Source organism: Siphateles boraxobius, unplaced genomic scaffold (genome assembly GCF_051911475.1).
Source record: "Siphateles boraxobius isolate OS27281-9 unplaced genomic scaffold, OSU_SipBor_1 7, whole genome shotgun sequence".
Classification (NCBI taxonomy): domain Eukaryota; kingdom Metazoa; phylum Chordata; class Actinopteri; order Cypriniformes; family Leuciscidae; genus Siphateles; species Siphateles boraxobius.
Window position 1 is genome coordinate 29,010,842 of NW_027509197.1, and position 15,665 is coordinate 29,026,506.

A 15,665-nucleotide genomic window follows, 5' to 3' on the forward strand; every position below is an offset into this window, starting at 1 on the left:
CAATGTAATTGATGTGGCACTCCACAGTGAACCTATTAATTATTAATTTGTTTAATCAGATACATCAGTAATTAAAGTGCAAAACCAAAGACATACAGGTCCTTCTCAAAAAATTAGCATAGGCAAGGCAAGGCAAGGCAAGTTTATTTATATAGCACATTTCATACACAATGGTAATTCAAAGTGCTTTACATAGAAGAAATTAAAATAATCAAAAGAAATCAGAATAATTAAAACAGTTTAGAATAAAAGATAAAATACAGAAATCAGAATAATTAAAACATAAAATAAAATACAGTGCAAACAGTCGGACGAACAGTGGCACAGTGCTCATTCAGTAAATGCACAGCTAAACAGATGTGTTTTGAGTCTGGATTTGAATGTGACTACTGTAGGAGCACATCTGATCTCTTCTGGAAGCTGGTTCCAGCTGCGGCTGGCATAGTAGCTAAAAGCAGACTCGCCATGCTTAGAGTGAACCCTTGGTATTTCTAGCCGATGTGATCCTAATGATCTGAGTGATCTGTTGGGTTTATATTCAGTGAGCATATCTGCAATGTATTGAGGTCCTAGGCCATTGAATGATTTATATACCAGTAATAATACTTTAAAATCAATCCTAAATGTAACTGGCAGCCAGTGTAAAGACCTGAGGACTGGTGTGATGTGTTCATATTTTCTGGTTCTGCTCAGAATCCTGGCAGCAGCGTTCTGTATGAGCTGCAACTGTCTTATGGTCTTTTTGGGAAGGCCAGTGAGAAGTCCATTACAATAATCCACCCTACTGGTGATGAAAGCATGCACAAGTTTTTCTAAGTCTTGACTGGAATTTTGTGATAAAATTTTTTTTGTATTAAAAACACTTCTTTTATTGGTCGGATGAAATATGCTAATGATTTGAGACAGGAATTTTGGGTTTTCATGAGCTGTATGCCAAAATCATCAGTATTAAAACAATAAAAGACCTGAAATATTTCAGTTGGTGTGCAATGACTCTAAAATTTATGAAAGTTTAATTTTTATCATTACATTATGGAAAATAATGAACTTTATCACAATATGCAAATTTTTTGAGAAGGACCTGTATATAGAACACTAGTACTATATATATTAGTTCAGAAGCTCATATTTTATGATTTGTGCGTCAAACAAGCAATTAATATAACATGATGGCATATTGTTTTAATTAACTGTGAGATAAACACATGCACCATATTGGAAACATAGATTGTTTTGAACATCTAGTATATTAGACTAATGTTTGACTCCATGGAAACAGAGACTTTCTGCACTTTCACCACTACGGCAAACTATCTCTTGAAAGTGAGTATTTTAGGCTTTCGTTGTTCTGCTCACACCAGATGGACTGTGTCAAGGAGTGCAGAGAAGATGAGTTTCTGTGCAAAAACCATGCCCACTGCATCCCCAAACGATGGCGCTGCGATGACGTGTTTGATTGCGTGGACCACAGCGATGAGGAAAACTGTGGTCATGGTATGAAGATGTCCATATTTATGGTCAAACTTTAGTTTGGGAAACACACATTCACTATTAACTATGACTTTTGCCTCAATAAACTCCTAATTTACTTGGTTATGCTTAGCTATTGAGAAGGATTAAGGGATGTAGAATATTGTCATGCAAAATAAGGCAATAATATGTGCTTTATAACTACTAATAAACAGCCAATATGCTAGTTATATGCAAGCTAATAAGCAACTAGTTAATAGTGAGAATTGGTCCCCAAACTAAAGTGTTACACTGTTTATAATACAAACATTAGTGAATTAAAATATCATCTTTTCTGAGACAGTTTTCATGGTTAAATTGTTTTGGACATGATCAAATTGTTTATGTATGTGCTTGTTCAGGTTGTCATAACCCTTTTTACTGCAAAATATCCATGCGTTACAGTTTAAAAACCAGTTAAATGTTGTTTATTCAGATGCTTTCTTCTGTCGCCCCGATGAGTTCATCTGCAACAACACCCTGTGTAAGCTGCATGTGTGGGTGTGCGATGGTGAGGATGACTGCGGAGACAACTCTGATGAAGACTCCGAAATGTGCGGTAGGAATTCAACTCTCCCAGTGGAATTGCATGACCTACGGCAGCTCTTTTCACCTGCTGAACTTTCATTTGAGTTTTCTGATGTTAAACTCTATTTGTATGTAGGAGTTACTGACTGCATAACCTATTAAATACACTACATGACACTAAAACTGAAACTAATGATTCCAGGTTCCAACAAATTAGTAATTTCTAAAACACTAGTATACAAAAAAACATTTTATGAATCATATAGATTTACAATGCAGAAAAAATGGCACATATTGTAACATTTTGTTCTTATTTCTATAGCCAAACTACCTTGTCCTCCAGCGAGGCCATATCGCTGCAGAAATGACAAAGTGTGTCTACGGCTTGATCAAATCTGTAACAATGTGGATAACTGTGGGGACAACTCAGATGAAGATGAATGTGGTAGGCTCATTCACAAGTCTCTGATGATGCCTTTATCCTCAACAGCACAATGAGAAATCCATCTTTTGTGCCATACATTTTATTTAATTGACAAAAAAAAAGACCTAGTCTAGAATTTACTGGTGTCATTGTTTTGCTAGCAGTTCCTGAGGTATATACAGACAGTAGTGCTCATTAATCATTCAAATGATCTTAGTAAATTTGATGGAAGACTCTTTGGGTGGTGCTGAATAAGATGTGTCAGCTGAAGTTTGGATTGAAATGGATGTTTTTTTTCCTTTTTTCCTATGGGGCCCAAACCAGAGACTGTGTCAACTAGGCCCAAGCCGTGCGGGAAGGCAGAGTTTACCTGTAGTAATCGTAAATGTATACCCGCACAGCTACAGTGCGACCTGTTTGATGACTGTGGAGATGGCGGATCAGATGAACAGGACTGCAAAGCTTGTACGTGTTTACCAAATCTCTCAGATACATCCGTCGGAAAACAAGCAATATTGTCAGATTTAAGGCAGTCTTGGTGGATTACATGGACACGTGCTGTGCATCTGGAATTGTCATATGGAAATCATTCAGGCTTACACACACACACACACACACACACACACACACACACACACACACACACACACACACACACACACACACACACACACACACACACACACACACACACACACCAACAACAACAACCAATCCCATCATGCACTGGGACAGTGGGCTGCAAGTATAAAGTATGTCACTTCAAAGCTCTCTCTCTCTTTTATTCCAGCTTCAAATGGAGACATATGTGGAAAGAGGATGAATCCATGTGGGGAGGATGCAGTGTGCAATCATACAAACACAAATGCAATTTGCCACTGCAAACCTGGCTTTCAGAGAAATCTCCGAAGCAGAAAGTGTGAAGGTACTGTCAGACTATCTTCCCTGATTCTGTTAACGTTCAGAAAAATTATTCACTGCTTTATCTGAGGGGGATTTAGACTTTCAATGTAAAGGTGTAGTGTGCAATTTCTGTGACACCAGCGGCACCAAACAGAATTGCAATCTGTTTGTTTGAGCAATTCTTAACATTAGCTAAACCAGAGTCAGAAATGAATGGGTTTAAAATGCCCCAGTAAATAAAGTTGGAAATCCCACTAATGAATTCCTCTATTTTTGATATATCTGATATGTCAGTGTGATATATTTCCTAATATTTTGTGTTAGACCTACTTATGCGCTTATGCGGTTTTCCCACAAATTTTTTTTTTTGAGATTCAAAATGCCTGTTCTTTTATCAAGCAATATTTTTTTCAAGGATCGAAAAAATCTCCTCTCTGTGTGGTAAAACTAAACCAGAGGCCAAAGTTAAGCTTAAGCTCCTGAAAATGCTTAACCTACTGAAAATGTTTTGCATTTAAAAGAACATTTCCAGTAAAAGGATTGTGCACTCACATATAGTGTTTTTGCTGGGAATCAATGAGATTCAGTGAGCAGACCACATCTGACATTTTATTTCCAAGCACTCAGCATGTGAAAAAAAATCCTTATGGTGAACGTCACAGTTTGCACAGCCAAATTATTTTTTTTTCCAGAAAGTGCTGTTCCTCAATAACAGACTTTTGTCCTTCCCTCTTTTTTTGTTGCAGAAATCAATGAGTGCCTTAACTTTGGCACTTGCTCTCACTATTGCACAAACACAAAAGGATCATACAAATGTACATGTGACAAAAATTATAAGGATATGAATGGTAGCTGCATAGCAAAAGGTAAGGATCTATATTTTCTATTGACTTGACCTTTGGCTTCACTGTGACATTTTATTTAGATTTTGAATCACTTATTAGATCTTTTCATACATTAGCTCAGTACATCAGCCCTAGATATACATTTTAAACCATTCAAAGCATAAGTATTATTTCTGTGGTACATTTATACTATATGTTGTATATATTGTCTTCTTCCTGTAAAATATTGAGCTTGAATTACTGATTATTGATTGATTAAAATGCATATTGCAGTGTTAGAATGATGTGTCTGCATCTGTAATTGTCAAACTGTTGTCTTAAACCCTAAATGGAATTTAGCCACTTTTCATTTTTTTTGCATATTAATAACTCAACGGGCAGGACCAGAAGATCGAGTGCTCTACATAGCTAATGACACTGAAATCCGAAGTTTTGTGTATCCATTTAACCAGAGCCATGGACACAAAGTACATGCTCGCATCGAGGAAAATGCCCGCATCATTGGGATGGATGCTCTGTATCACCAACAAAAGTTTATCTGGGCTACTCAGTTTAATCCCGGTGGACTTTTTTACAAAGATATCCTAAACAGGAGTCAAACTAAAACAAATATTGGCATCATAGTAAGTATCATGAGTCTTGTGTGCAGCATACGTCATATTTTCTCAGGAAAATTCTGGATGTTTCCTTCTAGTTATTAATTTTCTTTTCTTCTTCTAATTAATGTTGTAATTCCACATCTCCTTAATATAATGATACACAGCAAACATTCTATCTGCATCTATGTTGGTATATGTACTTTTCATTGAATTAGTAAATACTACCCTATAATTTATGCATTTTACCACTATTTTATAATAAATATAGATCTTTCAGACAAGCAGGATATTATATTTTGATCTTCCCTGTGATTAGTTAGTTTGTTAAAATAAAATATATTTTTTTTAAATCATATTTTGAGTCCAAACCTTGTATGCCAACTTTTTGCCTTATCCCAATATCAAAAGCAGTTTCAGAAATTTTCACCATGTTTATTTATGAATAGCTTTTTCCTAAAAATACCTTATCGTAGGCATAATCTTAAATATTCTGTGATGTCTTGGCCCACATGGGAATCACCTTATCTGGGTGACTTTTGCAGTGCCCAGACTTCCGCAGACCCAGGGATGTGTCAGCTGACTGGGTGACTGGTAATATCTACTGGACAGACCACTCTAGGATGCACTGGTTCAGTTATTACACAGCTCACTGGACCAAGCTTAGATACTCTATTAATGTGGGGCAGCTCAAGGGACCCAACTGCACCCGTCTGATAACTGACATTGCAGGAGAGCCTTATGCCATTACTGTCAATCCAGTCAAAGGGTAGGAGCATGTTTCAATACAATTAAGGCTCCATTTTCTGCAGTTTATTTATTTTTAAAATATATACAGTGGGTGTCAAAAGTCTATAGGCACATTGAAAATAAAGTTTTAGAATTTAAATCAGTTGAAAATGTATGGAAGCTTGTTTCCACCACAGAATGAAAAATGAAAAAGGTAATTACGACTCTTTATCTCCCAATTCTGGCTTTTTTTTCTCACAATTGTGTGATATAAAGTCAGAATTGCGAGAAATAAACAGACTTTTTTCCTCAGAACTGCATGTTTATATAAACACACATTTGCAAGATATAAACTCACAATTGCAATTCTGACTTTTTTTCTCCCAATTGCGTGTTATAAAGTTAGAGTTGTGAGATATAAACATGCAATTCTGAGGAAAAAAGTCGCAATAATCTTTTGAAACATTTTATTCTGTGGCGGAATCAAGCTTCCATAGAAATGTTATGATTTAAAAATATTTAGGATTCTGAATTACTTCTAGGTCATTTATCAAATAAGCAAATTTATTACACTGACTTCTGAATCTCGCTGTATATAAACTGAAATACTTGGTATAATATACTAATATTATATTTTTTAAATATTTATTAAGTAAATATTTGACCTGTTTCAGGATGATGTATTGGTCAGTAATAGGTGACCACTCACACATAGAGGAGAGTGCAATGGATGGCTCCATGCGTAGAGTACTTTTGGACAAAAACCTTCGGAGACCCACAGGTATGTTTTTGTATTTCCCAGTGTGATGGGCATGCACTGTGTTTCAACACTCTCTCTTTACTTTGAGTCCTCAGCTGTTTTTCTGTGAGTGTGATAAATGAGAGGTTGTTGTTTTGATTCTTTCTAAAGGGATGTGGTCAAGGTCCGAATGCGTTTGTGTAGAAGCTTGTTGGGTCTCGCATCCTTTTCAGTACATCACAGCACTTTCCTCATTTCCGAGTTTGAGGGAATGTTTCAGATAAGCCTTTAGGTAAACCTGCAGGCGTGTTCCTCAGGGAAACACTAAGTACCGCTACATTTAACCATGGCCTCCTTTACAGGGGCCAATATTACGCCTCCAGTGCAGCTTTAGGAATCCATCATCTCTAGAAAAGGAACAAAACTGCAACATCCGAGTCCTTAATCAAGAAAGGAAATGTAATGAGTCAAGCAATGCAAACTCAGAGAAATATGGGACAAACTTTTGTTGAGTTTATTTCAGGAAGAGAAAAAGGACACAGATCTGAAGCTTTTGTGCTGAATATGTCCACATTGAAGCAAGGGTTTCTTAAAGGTTATTTAAATACATGAAAAGTTCAATTTAGCACCTTATTGCCCTAAACAGCCTTGGTCCTTCTACAGTCTCACCTAAATGAATGAAACTCTTCTTGCGTGTTGGTATTTAGTTATTTATTTTGGTAAATCTGTTACAGTTATGGTCAGTAATAACCTGTTCTCATTTATTGTTTTCTTGTGAGCTTTTGCTTTTGTGTAATATGTGTACATGTGTAAGTATGTAAAGTTTCTTAGCATTCTGTACCAAGCTCTAAAAATAACTCTTCCCATCATTTATCTGTAGGGTTGGCGATTGATTACTTCAACCAGCGTGTGTACTGGGCCGATGCCGAGCTCTCTGTTATTGGTAGTGTCCGTTTCGATGGCTCAGACCCGTTGGTGGTAATCGATAGCAAGCAAGGTGAGAAGAACAGTTGAAAGGGAATCTGATAGTATTTTCCTTTGTTCATGTATCTTATATGCCTGAAATCATTAACCATTGAAATGGTTTTTAGAAGATTCGGTTTTGTCTAATGTCATTGCTTCACTTCATGCTTGCACAGGAATATCACATCCGTACAGAATAGATATTTTTGAGGATTACATTTATGGAACAGGACTGAAAAATGAAGTTTTCAGAATACACAAATATGGGAAAAAAAACATTGAACCTCTCGATCTGGGTATTGAAAAAACAACAAATGTCCTGATCTCTCATCGTTTCAAGCAGCAGGATGGTAAGAGACCAAATGTTTTCTATTTAGTTCTTTTTCCATTTTTACCTTGGAAAATTATGAAATTGTTCTTTTTTAAGAGTTATTTTTATGAATCCTTTATATATATTCAGACTACCAGTTTTTTTGTTTTGAAGTTCAGAGTGATATTTTTCAACAATTGCATGCTCAGTATTTTGAGACTGTCATAGTGTTCTGTTCTTATGCCTAACGTTAAAGTAGTAATCCAAGTTCAGTTGACTGTAAGTCGCCAGAGTTGTATTTACAACTATTATTTCTTAAAACAAAGAAATGCATGTTTTTGTTTTGTTTTTTACCTGAGTTCACATGGTTTCTTCATAGTGTTCTGTGCACCTTATTGAGACACTCTACAAAAATGAGTACAGCTCACTAATGTAATGTTACACCCATTTCATTTTCCTCCCCTATGCATTGCGTTTGTGACCGCATTCTTGCTGTCTTCTCAGAAGCGGGCCTCCTCTGCTGTCGGTCTTGGTTGCTCTTTGTTATCAGGTTGTGTTAATGGCCTCACAACCTAAAAAAGATCTTTCTGTTCTGGTGGGTTTGTAGTAAGGGGCAGCTGAGCCAGTCCCCACTGACTCATTAAAGTCAGAGATCTAGCCTGCTGGAGAGACTTGTGCACTGGCAGCAATAGCTAAAAGTATAGGTTTGATGTCCTCAGCAAAACACTAAAGACTGATACAGATGTCCCCTTATACTGTCGGCATCTCTGAGTAACGGCTTTCAAATCTGCAGCTTTTGAGGCGCAGGTTCGATGAGCTGCTTTGAGAAATTAAATAAATAAGCAGAAAATATTTTAGATGCCACAAATAGGTTACAAAATAGGACCTGGAACTTGACTTAACTTTTTTTTTTTTTTTATAAATGGTGAGTGAAAGAAGGGTTAGCCTTTATATGTGGATCATCAATCTCAATATTAAAGTAAATATTATATTTTGTGTAGATTTCTAGTTTACATTTCTGGATAAAAAGTTAGTTTTGCAGTTTATATAATTTCCTAGCAATAAAATAATTTTAAATAAACATCAAAAAGCCAGAATTGTTAAAAAAAACGTGCCTAAATTTAGTTATTAGACAAAATGTTGGTTTGTAGTAGGAACGTCAAAAACATGTGTAATAGTTAGAAATTTTGTTTGTAACAGGGTGCAATATGTATGAAACAACAAATAATTTTTTAGGTAATTATTTTGTAAATAAACAATTATCATGATTTTAAACTGAAGCTCAGCATTGATTTATCTAAATGTTATTGTACCTTCCAAGTTAAATGTATGCTTCGTCGTTTTTGTATTCAGTGGCCAATCCCTGTCTACGGATGACCTGCGATTTTATGTGCTTGCTCAATCCAACCGGGGCCAGCTGCACCTGTCCAGAGGGGAAGACCTTGGTCAATGGCTCTTGTATTGACCCAATTGTCTCAGGTCTGAAGCCTCACTTTACTGTAGGGCTGCACACTTTGATTTGTTCTTTGCTAAGCCTGCTGTGTTTTTTGTCATTTTGGGGGTCTATATATATAATTTATTTCAATATGGTAAAGGTGAGCTGTGCCGACCTGCCTGTGAGAATGGAGGGCGTTGCTTGGGCAATGAAAAAGGAGACTGGCGCTGTTACTGCTGGCCCAGTTTCTCTGGAGAACGCTGTGAAGTCAACCACTGTACAGATTACTGCTTAAACGGAGGCACGTGCACTGGCTCACCTCTCGGTAAGAAACTCTTTTAGCTTTGTGTAAATTTGAATGAATACATGACTGAATTATTTGCCTCATTTTGAGTTTTGAAGTATTTAAATGGTCTTATAATCATTACTTTTATTCATATTACATGCATGCTACATGCAACTATTGTGCCCAGCAGTTTCATTAGGAGTTTTTTTTTAAATACATTTTTAAAGAAAGACATCTGTCACCATAAATGTGTGGCAGTGTGTGTGCTAGTAATAACATAATCTAAATTTATTCAAAGCAGCATTATGGACTCTGGTCTGTATGTTAAAAAATTTAGGAATTTAGAAACGTATAAAAGACAAAATCAGCTGAGTGTTTGTGTCTGCACCTTAATTAAAATTAGTCAAGAGTGTCATATTACAGCTTCGTCTATCATAATCAATCAAATGACTGATGAAGCATGCAAGAAAGCAATTATTCTCAACATCAGAATCCTCTGAAATTTGACACATTTCATAATTCTCACTGGCGATTTGTTAATGGCCGAGTGAGATGCAGTTATTATTATTAAAAAGAATAGTTACTGAGCGACTTCTTTGCTCAGAACTATAAATACAAATGTATAATTTTTGAGGTCATGTGAACTCATGTGTATGGACATTGTCGCTCTGCATGTCCTTCTGAAGGATCTCAATGAAGGTTATTTTTTATCTTAACAGTTAAGACACATTTTAGTACATATTTTTTAAGCCTGTCACAGGATAGATTAAAAAAAGATTTACAAGGCCTGAAATCAAACCTGCAGCTCATATTGCAGGTTGCACTAAAGTGCGGTATTGCATTTCATTTGAAAGAGTTGTTTTACAGGGAAAAAATGGCTAAAGATTGTATTGTATTATATACAGTGACCAGGAAGGAACATGTTCGATATAATAATATAATGTAATATTTTAAATAAAATGTTATTCTATTAATCATCCTTGTTTCTGATAATCCCAGGTTGCTGCTTATGCATTAAACTTGTAGCAAATTAGCCTAAAAGAAAATATGAATAATTAATAATAACTAGTTATAATTAATTATAAATATTTAGTAAGAATCAACTTGATGTAGCAGAATTAATACCACAATCAGCTAACCTATTCGTCCAGCAAACACTCAGTGTTAATTGCTTATTAATTCTAAGAAATGTTAACTTCCAGGGTAAAGGAAATAACTGTCTTACCATACAGAACTGCTCAGAGCATGTAGACAAAATCTGCATGATTAGGGACTCCAGTACATGTGTGGCAAACAATACTTTATTAACTAGGCAAGGCAAGGCAAGGCAAGTTTATTTATATAGCACATTTCATACACAATGGTAATTCAAAGTGCTTTACATAGAAGAAATTAAAATAATCAAAAGAAATCAGAATAATTAAAACAGTTTAGAATAAAAGATAAAATACAGAAATCAGAATAATTAAAACATAAAATAAAATACAGTGCAAACAGTCGGACGAACAGTGGCACAGTGCTCATTCAGTAAATGCACAGCTAAACAGATGTGTTTTGAGTCTGGATTTGAATGTGACTACTGTAGGAGCACATCTGATCTCTTCTGGAAGCTGGTTCCAGCTGCGGCTGGCATAGTAGCTAAAAGCAGACTCGCCATGCTTAGAGTGAACCCTTGGTATTTCTAGCCGATGTGATCCTAATGATATGAGTGATCTGTTGGGTTTATATTCAGTGAGCATATCTGCAATGTATTGAGGTCCTAGGCCATTGAATGATTTATATACCAGTAATAATACTTTAAAATCAATCCTAAATGTAACTGGCAGCCAGTGTAAAGACCTGAGGACTGGTGTGATGTGTTCATATTTTCTGGTTCTGCTCAGAATCCTAGCAGCAGCGTTCTGTATGAGCTGCAACTGTCTTATGGTCTTTTTGGGAAGGCCAGTGAGAAGTCCATTACAATAATCCACCCTACTGGTGATGAAAGCATGCACAAGTTTTTCTAAGTCTTGACTGGAAACAAAGCATCTAATTCTTGCAATATTTTTCAGGTGATAATATGCTGATTTAGTTATTGCTTTGACATGACTACTGAAACTAAGGTCTGACTCCAGAGACACACCCAGATTCCTGACTTGATTTTTAGTTGTTTGACCCCTAGACTGAAGGTATGCGTTCACCTTGAGAACTTCATCTTTGTTTCCAAACGCAATGACTTCAGTTTTGTCTTTGTTTAACTGAAGAAAGTTTTGGCACATCCAATTGTTTACTTCATCAATGCATTGGCAAAGGGAGTCAATGGGGCTGTAATCGTTAGGCGATAGGGCTAGGTAGAGCTGTGTGTCGTCTGCATAGCTATGGTAAGCGATTTGGTTCTTTCTCATTATTTGGCTCATTGGGAGCATGTACAGGTTGAATAGGAGTGGCGCAAGAATTGAGCCTTGAGGGACTCCGCATGTCATGGATGTCCACTCAGACTTATGGTCTCCTATACTCACATAATAACCTCTGCCTCCTAAGTATGACCTGAACCATTTTAGGACTATCCCAGAAAGCCCGACCCAGTTTTCCAGCCTGTCAAGAAGTATTTTGTGATCGACAGTGTCAAATGCAGCACTGAGGTCAAGTAGTACCAGCACTGATAATTTGCCTGTATCAGTATTTAAGCGAATATCATTTATTATCTTTATGAGCGCGGTCTCTGTACTGTGGTGCGGTCGGAAACCAGATTGAAAATGGTCAAAGTATCCATTCGAGCTTAAGAATTTGTTCAGCTGATTGAAGACAACTTTTTCAATGATCTTGCCTATGAAAGGAAGATTTGAGATCGGTCTATAGTTGTTTAATATGGTCTTATCCAGATTGCTCTTTTTCAGGAGGGGCTTGACAACAGCAGTTTTCAGGGAGGTCGGAAAACTCCCAGAGAGAAGTGAGGCATTTACCACTTCTAGGAGATCTGCTTCTCAAACTGGTTCTCTCTAGCTAGAGAGAACCTAGCTCTGGTTCTCTCTAGCTCTCTAACTAGACTTAACACTTAGACTAATCTAACATACACATACATGTTGAGCAATGGAAAGAGAACTGAAGCAGAATACAGGAAAGCAAGTTATCACATTGTTTGAAGTTCAATAGATCAACAGCTTTGAGCAAACCATCAGTTTCTTATTTTGAACCTTCTTTAAAAAGGGGTAGGGATGCCTAATTTATCAAATTATGAGACTAAGTTTGATACTTGTATGTCTCGCCCATTTGAATAAAAGTGTCCTAATGCAATTTGTTGAGGCTCCAGTTGATCTATGCTGAAGTCTTGATGAGAGAGAACCAGTTTGAGTGAGAGGATCTTTGAAGAATGAAAAGGCTGCAGCCTGCCACCAACCTGGACTTTTAGCTCACCATCATCTTCATGTCACAATTTTTCAAAATCAGTGTGATCTTTAAACCACAAGGATGCCACACTTTCAGGGGTCAGTGAGCCAATGTTAATTAAACTTTTGGATGGAAAGTGTATGTTCCTTTGTCTTCGAGCAAGGGGTTTTGCGTATGTAATTTGATTGGGTGTTGATGGAGAAACTTTAAAAAGTTCTTAATATAATATTATGCTGCATAGGTATCGACATATTATGTAAATGATCATTCAAGAAATTAGAAAGTATAAATTATAAAACATTCATTCAAAGAGTTTAGATTAAAATACTATAAAATTATCTGATCTGGCTCAGTCACTTCAAACGTCCCCACAAAAAAAGGATGTTTTTCCCTTAACATAAGAAGCTGTGGCCTCAAGATATTATCACTTTCCCATAAGTGTTATGTTGTGCTCACAACAACACTAAGTGAAATGAACATGTCCCTTCCCTGTCACAGTAATTATTTGACTTCATTAATTTACATAGGTTTTTTTTTTTTTTTTTTTTTTTTTATCTGGGCACTTTTTCACTAAAAGCTTCTGGGGGCAGAGCTTTAAAGTAACACCAGGTAACTTTTCAACCTTCATAATATATTTCCAAGTCTCTTGTAATGGTACATCGACTTACAATAGGTTGAATGACACATCTGCCATAGCCTGACGGGGTCTGTAGCGTTTTTAATCGTACTTTTAAACTTCGGGTTTCGGGTAGTAACCGGCGAACAAAGAGAACTACAAAACTCGACTGCTTTACGGCATATACGTCAATTCCACCACCACCCACACTTCCTTAAAATCGCAGGGCTGTCAAGTGTCACGCATTGAGCGTGACAGTCACTCATTTCGGTCTTTTGTCACGCTCTCCCGCCACACATTGTATTTCTCACGCTGAAAAACTATTTGTAATATATTTAATATGCCGCCCAAAACTCTGGCCGCGCCGCTCTCACTGTGGAACAGGCATGAATTCAAGCACGTCTCCTCTGGTGTTGTTCGTCTGGTGTTGTTAGCCAATCAGAAAATAGCACTATTGTATCTGTGACATGCTGAAATATATGCCACTGTACCTGGGATGAAGACATTTCACACGCGACGCAAGCAGAACACCTGCATGTGACCTCCTCCTACAGTGTTCAGGGCTATATTGGTTGTCAACAAATGCACGATGACAGAGTTTACGACAGTAGTAGAGGACAATACTGTTTCCCAACTGTAGGGGGACCTCGAGAGCAAAAGTTACCTGGTGTTACTTTAATTTGGTTGCTGTTAGTGCTGTTTTTAGACAGCTTCAATGTATGGTTCTTGTGGACTCCAGGACAGTTTAAATTTATAAATTGCCTACTGAAAAAATATACCTTTCTCATTGCCTCTCTTCTGAAATTGCCTTCAGCAAACAAGTCACATTTTCTGCAAGTTTTGGTAGTAAAACAGAAAAGGAAAAAACTAAAATAAAATGTCCACGTCTGCTACTTATTGGCGTTTCTTCTCAATGTGGACACATCTGTCTACTCCGATCATAGGGAAACCTACTTGTCGCTGCATAACAGGCTTCACCGGTCCAAACTGTGAGAGGCGGGTCTGTGATAATCACTGTCTGAATGGAGGCACATGTGAAATAAGCGCTGGAAACCAGCCAGTGTGCCGCTGCTTGGCAGAGTACACGGGTGACCGATGTCTGTATCGTAAGTATTGTAAGAGATTGCTTGTACCCAGCAGAAATGGTCAGTGACTACATTTTAATTCAATAGGTCAGTGATTATCGTGGCAGCTAACTACATCCACAGTTGTGCCCTTTTTATTCAGTATCATCATAATCCATATTGCTTGTTTAAATCGTTCAAGTACCAAGTGAAACAGAAAGAAAGAACTGTGGAGAAAATATGATTTTTCTCTTGAGTTGTATTTTCAACATAGAAGACCAGTCATTAAATTGTGGTTAATGGAACAATTGTTAAATTTTCTCTCCACAACTGGTAGCAGCAACATAAAAACCCCAATGAAAGCAAATATTGTACTCAAAAGGGCATTTGCCAGCATTTGAACGATAATGTGCCCAAAGAGGTTTTCTAAATGCTACTGTAACAACCTTGAGGTGTTTCTGTGCTTTGCTGATAAAATATTTGTTGTTATAAAGTCTTTGTTAGTATAATTTGTTGCAAAACAATTTAATCTGCACACCCGTAATGCATTTTTAGTGCTCTGCACCCAAGGGGTGACGCATTTACATCTTAGTACCAGTAGATATTTGATGCGGATAATTAAGTCTCTTTAAAGCTTTGTAAAATTCGAATTAAACTTGAACATATGAAAGAAATGTGCTCTTGTTATCTTAATTAGGGACATATCTTGTATTTTTTCGGTTTCTTTTCCATTACAGATATCTGTCATCACCACTGTGTCAATTCCAAGGCGTGTACGCTGTCCGGATCAGGACACGTTGAATGCGTGTGCCCGGCTCGCTATGAAGGGATCAAGTGTGATGTCGACAAGTGCCTGCGCTGCCACGGAGCCCCATGTATCATTGATGGAGATACGGGAGATGTGGCTTGCAAGTTAGTTGGCTGTTTTTTGATATTGCTATAAAATTGTATGTTTTTTTAGGCAAGACTGCTTGTAGACGTACCAAAAGGGAGATTTGAAACCTGTTTGAAAACAGTCCTTTTTCACAGTTCTGTTTGACGACGGTATTGACATAGTAATTGCACATTTTATCTTTAAAAATCGTAATTGCACATTTTATCTTTAAAAATCATTATTCCTCTTAAAGCAGCACTATGTAGTTTTTCAACCTTCATAATATATTTCCAAGACCCTTGAGATGGTACATCGACTTAAAATAGGTTGAATGACACGTCTGCCATAGCCTGACAGTGTCTGTATTGCTTTTACTGGCACTATGTAACTTCGGGTTTCGGGTAGTAACCCGAGCACACAAAAAAACTAAAAAATTCGATTGCTTTACGGCATACGTCACTTCCCCCACTTCCTCAGA

General features: G+C 37.0%; 1 protein-coding gene across 1 annotated transcript in view; it reads left to right on the forward strand.

Moving 5' to 3' along the window:
* Positions 1–15,665, forward strand: part of lrp1bb (low density lipoprotein receptor-related protein 1Bb) — a 393,159-nt gene that overhangs the window by 361,068 nt on the left and 16,426 nt on the right. The window contains exons 71-85 of the mRNA XM_077217131.1: positions 1,362–1,494; positions 1,946–2,068; positions 2,360–2,482; positions 2,786–2,926; positions 3,252–3,386; positions 4,111–4,230; positions 4,591–4,832; positions 5,351–5,574; positions 6,209–6,315; positions 7,154–7,270; positions 7,413–7,586; positions 8,900–9,025; positions 9,142–9,306; positions 14,194–14,355; positions 15,051–15,225. Coding sequence (XP_077073246.1) covers positions 1,362–1,494; positions 1,946–2,068; positions 2,360–2,482; positions 2,786–2,926; positions 3,252–3,386; positions 4,111–4,230; positions 4,591–4,832; positions 5,351–5,574; positions 6,209–6,315; positions 7,154–7,270; positions 7,413–7,586; positions 8,900–9,025; positions 9,142–9,306; positions 14,194–14,355; positions 15,051–15,225 — 2,267 coding nt within the window. The remainder of the gene's footprint in view (positions 1–1,361; positions 1,495–1,945; positions 2,069–2,359; positions 2,483–2,785; positions 2,927–3,251; positions 3,387–4,110; positions 4,231–4,590; positions 4,833–5,350; positions 5,575–6,208; positions 6,316–7,153; positions 7,271–7,412; positions 7,587–8,899; positions 9,026–9,141; positions 9,307–14,193; positions 14,356–15,050; positions 15,226–15,665) is intronic.